The 11,089-nt window shown below is 42.8% G+C and overlaps 1 protein-coding gene across 1 annotated transcript; it reads right to left on the bottom strand.

Moving 5' to 3' along the window:
* Window positions 1-740: 740 nt before the first annotated feature.
* Window positions 741-3,374, bottom strand: LOC117319858. The gene is made up of 3 exons (XM_033874573.1): window positions 1,538-3,374; window positions 928-1,327; window positions 741-803 (listed from the first exon to the last, which is right to left on the bottom strand). The coding sequence occupies exons 1-2, from the start codon at window positions 2,023-2,025 to the stop codon at window positions 1,108-1,110; spliced, it is 708 nt and encodes a 235-aa protein (XP_033730464.1). The 5' UTR covers window positions 2,026-3,374; the 3' UTR covers window positions 741-803; window positions 928-1,107.
* Between the last annotated feature and the right edge of the window lie 7,715 nt (window positions 3,375-11,089).

The following is an 11,089-nucleotide window of genomic DNA, read 5'->3' as shown; positions in this document are numbered from 1 at the left end:
TTTTCCATCTCCTGTGGGACTGAGGGAGTATGCTGGTCCATCTCTTGTGGAACTGAGAGAGTACACTGGTCCGGCTCCTGTGGGACTGAGGGAGTATGCTGTTCCATCTCCTGTAGAACTGAGAGAGTACACTGGTCCATCTCCTGTGGGGACTGAGGGAGTATGCTGGTCCGTCTCCTGTGGAACTGAGGGAGTATGCTGGTCCGTCTCCTGTGGGACTAGTGTAGCATATTGATCCTCAACAATTGACTGAGCAATTTGAAGGTTGGACTCACCATCATTCATAACTGTAGAATATAAATCTTCTTCCTGCAAATATTGTTTATGATTTAATTTAAGAATTTAACCATATTTTTGGTATATTCAACAGTTAGAAAAAAAATGTTAACATATTTCTCATTGATCTAACAATTATCTACATTTACAATAAGTGTCTGAAAACATTTGAATGAGTCATTGTGGATGAATAGTAAGATTCATGAAGCAAAAAGTGTTTATAAACATCCTTTTTTATGGTGTTTCAGAAACCTTTTTTTAACATATAAGTTTCATAAATCATTAAAGATTATTTAAGGAACCTAGGGAAAGTGTCCCGATCATATCCCGTACAACCTGTATAATTAATCTGTTGTAAAATAATTAATTGACGGTACTTCCAAATGCATATATATGTATATACATTTTTCATCTGAAATGATGTACAATGTAATCACTACAATTCAGGGTCATTCAATATTTACCTTCATTTCGTAGTTTAAAATTAAATTGACATCTGGTATTACTGGTGACATTGCCATATCATCCTGAAAGAATAACAAATAATAGAATTACAAAGGAACGAAATGCAACTACAAAAGTTCATTATTATGCCATAGTATGACTTAATAAGTGTCACACACTAACACATACTTATATCTAATATTTTACCTGAAGACTCCATAATTCCACTATGTCCAGAGATATGCAAGGTTTCCTCTTCAGAATAACTGTTGTCGACTACATTCTCTTCTCTGTCAGGAAGATATCCTGTGTCATCAAATTGAGTCATCAGAATTTGCCAAGTCATTTTCATCCATGCTAGAGTACACAGACTCTGTACTAGACTCCTCAGAATCTGTCTCCCCCGATACATGTACCGGTAATTCTAGCTCTGCCACGCCCACCTCTAGTTCTGGCGGTACCATGCCCTCCTCTGGTCAGTAATCTACCATGCCCTCCTCTGGTCCTAGCTCTGCCACGCCCACCTCTGGTTCTGGCTGTACCATGCCCTCCTCTGGTCCTCACTCTACCATGTCCTCCTCTGGTCCTACCTCCACCACAACCTCTTCTGAAAATAATGAGTTTAACTAGAGTCTAGCATACCATCAGATGGCAATATCTCTGTATAGGTTTCAAAGTGATTTGACAGGTTTGACAAATTAACGACAATTAAAAACAGTCTACAGAAAAAAATTAAACTGTACCTTCAAAAATATGACGTGGGGATAATGGTGTGTCGTTTCTGATTTTTAGTACACAAACTTACAACAGAACTTACCCTACACCTTCTAGGTCTTGTGTTACCCATCCTTCAACATAGGCAGAGTTTTCACAGGGATGGTCTGTATCTTTCAAACAGGGTTCACAAAAGCAGCTGAGATTCCTTGTAGAAATCTTGTTCTTTTCCACGGTTTTAGCACATTGTATTTTTCTAGTACCAACAAGAGTTTTTGTGTTTGTTCTATCTGGCCTGTTTCTGTCGATATCATCCACAAGGAACAATGTTCTTTTGGAATGTTCTTCATCTTTTTCAAGTTTTTGAGCATAGTTGAAAAAATCCTGTGCATTGTTTACGACTGCTTTCTGACCAAGGACACCTCTTCTTACAAAGCTTTTCACAGCAGCTCCTGCCCCATCAGAAGGGCCTTTTCCGTGACGAGAACCATAGAAATGTCTTTCGGATGGGAACCCAAAATCCAAGATACCGTATGACAAATCAGTTAATGGTTGTCTTGACTTATATTGAGCAGAACATCCATCAGACATTTTAGATTTCCTTATTGATCACAAGTCCTTGTTGCTCTGTCAGATGCTTGTTTGCTATTTTTACAAATTTCATTACAGCATGTGCATCGTGTTGTTTGTTTTCTGAAATGAAGATTAGTGATTCTACTACAGTTTTATCACAACCTGCCTTCAAACATCTGTATAAGGCAACAATTGGATGAATTGTTACTTGTTCATGCCACCAGTGAGCACTTTGTATTTCATTTTGAGATATACATGCAAAGTTCTCTGAAAAATCCATATTCAGCAATACATAGCCTTCAGGAATTTTCTTTCGTAATTTTGAGAATAGGTCTTGCTGACATGCAGCAACAAACAAGTGTTGCTTTCTAGTTGACTCAATGTTATTTGGCTTGTTCCTTTTGAAAGTTGACATACTCATTACTGACAGAAACATTGGGGTGGTTTTCTTTGAAATCTGCACACACTGAGGTTATGGGCTTGTCCAGCACTTTCCTTTCCAAATTGTCCTGTTAAACTCTCTTTGCTGACGGAAGATTTGTTGAGACATCTGGCCTTTCAAAAAAGTCTCCAATCAATTTCTGTACATCCTCACTCGTGGCATCCTTCCTTCGCTTTCTTTGAGAATCTTCTTGGATTTTGGAGCCCTTGCTAATAACTGATTCCCTGATCCCAATGTATTTTGACAATGTATTGTTGAGTCTGTACTTCTTCAAGAAAGACATTTTTCTTATAAACTTTCTTTTTAATGCCTTGACATCATGGATGATGTTTTGCAAGACAGCTGAAGACTTGTCCAGAAATTGCAGCTTTCTCTGTGTTTCTGTCCTTTTACTTTTTGGTTTACATCGTCTTGTTTCCTCGGTCATATTTGCTTTTCTTTCTTTCAATGTTCTTCGATACTCTCTATCTTTTTCCTTTACTCTCCTCCTTTTTTGGCTGGAATGTCTTGATCTTGATTCAGCCTTTTTCTGTCTCCAGTATTCTCACTTTTTCTCTCTCTCCTTCCTGGTTAGAACCTTGCTGATTTATTCTGTTGAGGTTTACTGCCCCTTGCTTTAAGTCTTTCCCTGTACCTAACAGATAATATATCACATATTATTTTGTTTAAATAGCAGTTTTTAAATCTAAAGAAAAAAAATTATATTTTCTTTCAATGGTCAAAAAAGTAGTTGGGTCGTTCTCAGTTATTCAGCAAATCAGTACCATGGAACTTTGATGATAATTTGTGATGAAAATAAAATATATTGTAACAGGAATGCCGATTCATTGATTTCCTCCAGGTAACTTCTCAAACACAACAGACAGAATTCTTTAAGTTCAAGTCGGTCAATTTATTAGCGAGGAGCATCTATACATTTGTACAACATTATTATGGCCTTCCTCTTAATCTCCTCTCTTTAAAGTACTGTGAGTGGGAGTTGTGGGAAAGCCCTACAGTGGCAACTTTTAGAAAAAGGACCCCGTGGCAGAGTACCCCCTCAGATATTTTAAATGGGAGATAACCCATGAAATTTTCATGTAAAAAAGTGTTATATGAAAATTTTTTACCATCATTTGAGATAAAATTTTGTTTAAGTTAACTAATGTAAAATATAAAAAGATTTCCAAAAAAAATCCCAAAGCCATTTATGGCATAAGGTAAAAGTCCCTTTTTGCAAAAAAATGTGGGTTCGCTGGTGAGCGATCTGGGAGAGCCATCAAAATCCGCGCCTTTAAAAATTTTTTTCAGCGACCACGTGTGAATCTGCCCAATCAGCGCTTTGTCCGGCGCCGGACCATAATCTCTCCCCGGGACAATAAAATAAAGGGGTTTAAATAAAATACCAAAAAAAATTTGCCGGTCGCCTGTCCGTTTGGCTTATAAAAATGTGACATAAATTTAACAGATAATGACTTGTCCGCAAAAATTTACACACTATGAAAGCTTTTGTAAATTGCCCGGATTCGGTATACACAACAATTATAGTAGGGAAGGCATCGATGCTACAAACAGAAAAAATTTTTCCGGCAGACTTTTCAATAAATAAATCTTTCGCTTCCAAAAACCCGATACCAGATTTTTCCCAAAAACCCATTTTTACAAATATCTACAATTATTAAACTTTTTAGGGTATTTATGGTCCCTATCTTAAAACAAGTTTTTCTCATTTCCTTTTCATCAAAAAAAGGCCCGCAAAATAGGAAAAACCACTCAGCCCCGAGTTTAGCTTTACGATAATGTCCCCCCCGGGTTGGGTGATCGTAACCAAAGGACGAAAATCCGTATTTCAGTACGTAAAAAACCCCGAAGTTCATTATGAACAAAAGTTTGTTTGATATGTGTTTAGTGTAGTTATCGAATCAATCCACAGACCCCACTTCGGGTTTTCCATAGGAAAAGTCCTATCAAGGTTGCAATGGTTTCCACACGTTTATAGATAAAAATTAAAAGTAAGCTGCATTTTTAAACTTCCCAACTTTTCCCATGTACAAATTTGGGGGAAACTAAGCTGAAATAACGATAGAATTCACCTGACACCACATCGAAAGGGCCCCCAAAATAAACTGGTATCTTTTTCAATATAAGTTTATTTTTATTACAACTTCCCCCCCCCAAGCAAAAATACCCCCGGTTTTGGTGTAATCAAAAGTTCTTTTATATTTTAAAATGTTTGTAAGTCACCAGCGAGTAGTGTTCCTAAATCACGGGCCCCTCACAGTCGAAATGGTATCCCACCCCCTCATCCAATTTTTTCCCGATTAATTGGGGAAAAAATTTTTCCACAGATGAGGAAACTTCCACGGGGCGTAAAAATGTATGGCTAGGGTGGGTCTACTGGAGTGCCCCAATCCCCTCAATACCCTAGGTATAATACCTTGTTTTTTCGGGCGGGCCTTCAACCGGGGAATCATTTCCTGGCAGCCAACATTTGTATCTTCGAAAAGGGCCCCCTCGGCTGCGGGTTACCTATCTCAATGGAGTCACCTCTCCCGGGTATGGCAGCGAATTTCCCCATGCCCGCAGCTTCGGCCCGGGTGTGAACCCTTTCCCCTGAGATGGTGGCCCCCGAAAAAGGGGAGATGGATCCCTGCTCTAAACCCAAAGCTCTCCGGGGCGGCGCAACGAGAGGCATCACCCCGTCCTCAAGACCCGTTCACTCTCTTCCCCATCTTCGTTTGGCTGGAAGTGACGCATTTCAAGGCGGCACCCCGTCTTTGGCGGCCCCTCATTTTTTGGTGTCCCCCTGAAGCCCTTCTTCTTTCCAGCACTGGCGGGGTGGTTGAAAATCCAGATCTGTGCCCCTGTCAACTCAGGCTAAGGGACCTGGCACGGCTTTTTCCCCCGCCTGTCCCGAGAAGGGGGGCTCACAGCCCCCGTCCCCACGCCTCTCTGAGTGTCCTCTGGGGGAGGGGCACTCAGGACCTTTCCCCACCGATGACTTTTCCCTCCTGTCCCCATGCTTGCCCTCTGAGTGGTGTCAGTGTTCCCTCCGCTTTGGGCACTCACCCCCCCCTTATCCCTCGGCTTCTGAGTGCCCCTCAAGGGGGGGATGGACACTAGGACGCTTTGGGGAAACGTGGCCTTCCCTTCATGCCTCCATTTGCTTGCCCTCCAAATTTGTGTCATGTTCCCCCCGTTTTGGGCATTTCAGTCCCCTTCACCCCCCTCGCGCTCTTGAGTGTCCTCAAGGGGGATGGGCACTCAGGGGCATGATGAGCCACTTCCCGGGGCAGTTCTCAGCAGTTTGGGTTTTTCCATCCTTATCTGGAACCCTCTTTTTTGGGGTGGATTCCGGTTGGCTCCATTCTCCTCTTCTTTGGTTTCTGGATTAGGGGTGACGGCGAACGATTGGCAATGTTTTTTCCCTTCCAACGTCTTAATGGGTTTTTCGCATTCAAACACAGAAGACAACTTTACTTGGGGGGCAGATGGACCCCTTCGGACCCCGGGGGATGGTGGTCTGGGCTACGGAGAGGGAAAGGCGGTTGGGATCCTTCTTGCCAATAGCAAGATGGAGCATTGGAAAGAGCCTTTCCTCCAAAACCCCGTCCAGAAGGGCCCCTGGTCTCTGGGAAAAATTCGACCCTGGGGTTCCGCTGGTAAGTGATTGTGTCCAATCATAAAATCAGGAAAGGGGATATCGGGCTTTTTGGAGAGTACATCTGAGGTCTTCTCAAGTCCGGGAAAACTGGTCTCAGGGGGGCGATGTAGTGTTTGAGTAAATCCCCTCAAAAACCCCGGAAATTTTATGGGCTTTTCAGTCTTCCCTTTCCTTCCGTGCCGTTCGAGGAAGCCTCACTGCCTGGGCAGCCTCCGGGGCCTCCCAAATTTTTGGGGCTAAACCTTCAGGTAGTCATCCGCATGGGCGCCAGCCAAAACCCATTGCCCGTCAAAAAGCGTCCACGTTTACCCAAGGTTTCCGATGTTTTTTCTGGCAGTGCGGCTGGAGGTCTGCTACCCCGGAAGGGCTTTTCCTCATAAAAAAACCCAAGGACAATAACCCCCAGCACTGAAAGAGGCGACACATCAGGGGCTTTCAATCCCTATTTGACTGAAGGAGGGGGTGATGAGCACAGCCAGCAGTTGAAAAACTTTTTCAAGTCGATGTCATTGAAGGCGAGATACAAACAAGCTATTGCATTTTTTTTTATCATCATAACTATCGCAAAAAATGGAGGGGGTATATCTTCAGGGAAGATTGGGTCACGTTTTTTTTTTAATAGCGGGGGGGCCCGGGACATTTACTGGAGTGGACGAAGAGGAAAGGGGCTGGTTAAAAAAAATTTGAATACAGTACATATTTTCAAAAAAATCAAACGCGTGGCAATTCTTCAGTCTCTACTAGCTTCGGCTTACAGATAAGTGCTGGCACCCAAAGCAATTATGGACCTCCGACGGGATGATCCCAACGGGTGATCAAACCAGCGCACATCCATCGAGAGCTCCCTTCCCATTAGCGTGCTTGCGTCACTAGGCAAACGCAAAACTTTCCGGGTGAACAGAATTCCACCTCATGCGTTAAGTACGGGGAGCTCAGATGTAGCTGCTTCCACCACATAAATACTGCAAGCTTTACTCGTGTAAACCTCCCCACATCCTCTTACCCACACGGGAAAATGGTCCCCATAAGGAACAGCGGTCATATGGGACAGGGGTTGCTTTTTTCGCTGATCGGACCTTTTACGTCGATCATTTCCTCTCCCGGATTTCACAAGGGCCCTTCCGCACACTCAGTTTTTGCATAACCTTTCTTCTGTAAAGGGGATACAACCCACAACTTTTCAACATTTAAAAATTTTTTGGCTGTAAATGTATCGTCTTTTTGAACTCGCTGCTTCGTTCAATGTGTCTCGATCACTAGATCTTCTTAGAGTTTTTTAGATTTTGGAGAATTCATTTTTCATCAACATACTTCTCCTGTTTTAGGTTGCACGACCAACGCTTCAAGGCATCACACCTCTCGACCAAAAAAACCTCATGTTTTGGGGTTTGTGAGTGCGCTGTGAAAAAGATGACCCATAGGCCATCATAATGGGGTAACAAAATTCCCCTGTGGACTTCTTTTTTCCCTACATTGCAAAATTTTTCAGGTTCGATTTAAGCGTTTTACTTACCATTACTCGTGGTCTCATACTTTTTTGTTTGGTTTTGTCTTTTTCAGGAGGCAACATCTGTGGAAAGTTTGGTTTGAAGTTCCTTCCCCGATCCCAAGTTCTGGAGTGGCGTTCCAAAATCTGCAAATAAATTCATTTAAAGACCCTACAACAGTAAGGGGCTTCTTGGTTCGGAACGGGATGTTTGTCAATTAGTGAAACAGTCGAAACAACTAGAAAATTTTAGGTTTAAAAGGTGGCCCGAATAGATTTAATTTTCCCCTTGGTATGGGTTTGAAAATTTGGATTACGTTTTTGCTTTGTTTCGGGAAGGGTCCAAAATTTCAAAATACCCCCCAAAATGCTTTTGGGCCAGTTGGGTTTTTATTTTTCCTGGTTTTTACCCTAGTGGGGAAAAGGGTAGGTTGGTAAATTGTTCCCGTTTTTCCGGGGACAAAACTGGCCTCCAGTGTACCACCTGAAGTCCGCCATTAGTCGTTCCCCCTTGGGCCAAGAAATTTGGTTAGGGGCCGAACCCCACTAAACCGGGCAGTTTGGGGGTTTTGTCAACTTTGGGTCCGGACCAATTGAGTGGGAATTTTTGGCCCCAACCAGGTTTGAGCTGGACGGGAATTCTGTTTGTTTTCCCCCTTTTGGGACAAAACAAGGGGCCTCACTTCCAAAGGGGGCTGGGCCCGGTTTCAACAAAGTTTTTGCGGGCGCACGGTATTTTAAGGGGTTGAAAGCCGGGTCAACCCGGGAAAAGGTTTTTTGGTATCGGGGGGAATTTTGTCCCTTTTGTTTCCTTTTGTAAACCCTGGTAACCTACCCTGGGGTTTTTGAGGTTCTCACCATGTAAAAGCGAATTTCTGGCGAAGAAGTATTTCTGCCCCTCGGTAACAATGGGAATTTACGAAAACACACCAGTAGTCCTTCCTGGAACATAGCGTGAAAAATTTTTTCAGGATTTACGAAAAGATTTCCCCCTCCACGGCCCATCTTGGGAAATTAAAAGAAAAGTAAAAAATGCCTGATCACTTTATCGGTGTCAAGGAGAATCCTTACCGGGGATTTGGGTAGATAGAAAGGCGGGGAGAAAGAGCTTAAAGGTTAAGGCCTTCGTATCATGTTTCCCGTGATACTTTTTGGTTTTTTTTGATGATCCGGTGTAAAGGGGGGGGAAGGTTTTCAAAACCCCTTAAAAAACGGCGATATACTGCACGTCCCAGGAAACTGCGTACTTCTTTTGTGTGGTGGGGGTGGCCGTCTGAAAAGCTAACCTTCGCTGGGTCTGTGTGTACCCGGGCCCCAGGACTACATGCCAAAACTTGGTCTGTTTCTGAAAAAAAATGGCATTTGAGGGTTTTTGCTTTAGGGTTTGGGATCAACAAATTTTAAAGACAAATTCGAGTCTCGTCAGAGTCTGTTCAAAACTGACTGCTGGGTATAATGATGTGCCCATGTACAGCAGGCAAATCTCCCACTGAATCCTCGCAAAAACATCCTCAAGGAGTCGTTCAAATGTAGATGGTGAAATTGGCCAGACCAAATGGCATTACCTTGAACTGGTACAATCCTTGACTGGTAGAAATGCTGTTTTCTCTTTGTCTTCATCATGCATACCTATCTGCCAAAACCCAGAGTTCAAGTCCATACAACTAAACCATTTGGCGCCAGTGAGAGAGTCGAGACACTCGTCTATTCGGGGCAAAGGGTAGGCATCTTTTGCCGTCACATCATTCAGTTTACGATAATCCACACAGAATCGAGTAGTCTCCCGTCTTTCTTCGAAACTACAGTGCAACTTCCGAAAACCGAACCTTCTAAAAACCGAACACCTCTGAATACCGAACGAATAGACATTGTACGGAATTGGTCCTTCTTTATTATAGTATTAAAAAACTTCCAAATACCGATCCCTCTGAATTCCGAACACCGACCGATTTTTGCGTCCGGTTTCCTGTTAAAATATACCAAAAATTACTTCTGAAAACCGGCCTTACCTGAGCGATTATGACACGAGGTCAGGCCAGTCAACCGTGAAACAACAACTGTGACGGGTATTGTGTGAAGCCTTATGTCTCGGGACCTACGTAGGTGATTTGTACAGGTATCCAATATATATCCCAAGGGGGCATTATGACGGATGGCCTAGTGTATAATCAACACGATAATTATGAAAACAATGTCACACTTCATTGAAGCGCGTCAGTTCGTTTATCTTCTCAATGCAAGTAGAGCTAGAAGCCTGAGTTTCGCATTTAATTTAAATGAGGCCCAAAGGGGGTTGTTTTCGTAAAAGAAGCCACTGATGTTTTTTTAGACAACAGCGATGTCGGAATACGACCAGTATCAACTGATCAATTGTAATTGATATTGAAACAAAACATCTTCACACCCTTTAATATTAGTCGATATGTAACATATTCCGTATTGGACTATCGGCCCCATCCACATGACGGAAGCTTCACCGGATGTAACAAAATGTAGGTCGATCGTAAAGTGTAGTTGTACATGTGAAAAAACTGTTTGAAACTATAGTTAAAGTCATTTGCCTTTCTTATATATTCTGCAATATATACATGTACATTGATTAACTTTCATAATATGCATATTATTCAGACAAACCAAATATTGTCTACGTGTGTACGTGCCGGTTTGTAATCGGGTGCATTCTAATAAAAAATCGTCCAACCAATTATATCCGGAATTCGACCGGTCATTTTTCGATCAACTTCTCCAAACCGAACCCTCTGTAAACCGAACAAATAGTCATGTCCCATGCATGTTCGGTTTATAGAGGTTCCACTGTAGTACAATTGGTGAAGACCAAGCACTACTAGATGGCTCAATGACATTACGGTTTATCATTTTCTCCAACTCTGCTTTTTCGATATCTCGCTTACCAAGCGGTAGTCTGCGTGTCGGTTGCCGTATGGGATGGGCAGTTCCAGTATTGATTCTATGCTGAACTCTGTCTGTCCGGCCTAGGTCACTAGATGACCTTGAGAAAACATCACTGTATTTAGTCAGCAATAATGCCATTGCCTCCTTCATCTGCTGAAATATGAGCGGAGCTTCCTCTCCAACAGGTCCGTTAAATGTGATGGGACTTCCTGGTCACTGGAACTGCTGTCGTTACATTCCGCATCGGTCACAGCCCTGACAACCTCTGGGATAGATTCCTCGTAGTAGGATTCACAAGTCCCCAGTCGCATGTTTGGGTACAGGGTTACAGGGCAGTTCTCTAAGTTCACAATAGTTACAGCCTATCCGCTCTGACCGAGTATCAACTAATACCTGGAAGTAAAAGTATTGTTTGGTCGGATAGTACCCTCTGTTGTCATCTCGATGAGTCCCAGCATCGGCTAAATGGGTTGAACCTGATATCGAAATCGGGACATAAGCACGTGAAAGAGGTGGAACTACGGTGGTCTCACTTGCCGAAACCTTGCATATCATCTGTGTTCCCGCCAAACCAACAGGACGTGAAGAATTTGGTTAC

Source organism: Pecten maximus, unplaced genomic scaffold (assembly GCF_902652985.1).
Source record: "Pecten maximus unplaced genomic scaffold, xPecMax1.1, whole genome shotgun sequence".
Classification (NCBI taxonomy): Eukaryota; Metazoa; Mollusca; class Bivalvia; order Pectinida; family Pectinidae; genus Pecten; species Pecten maximus.
The sequence above is the reverse complement of the archived record's forward strand: the minus strand, read 5'-3'. Positions and strand labels throughout refer to the sequence as shown.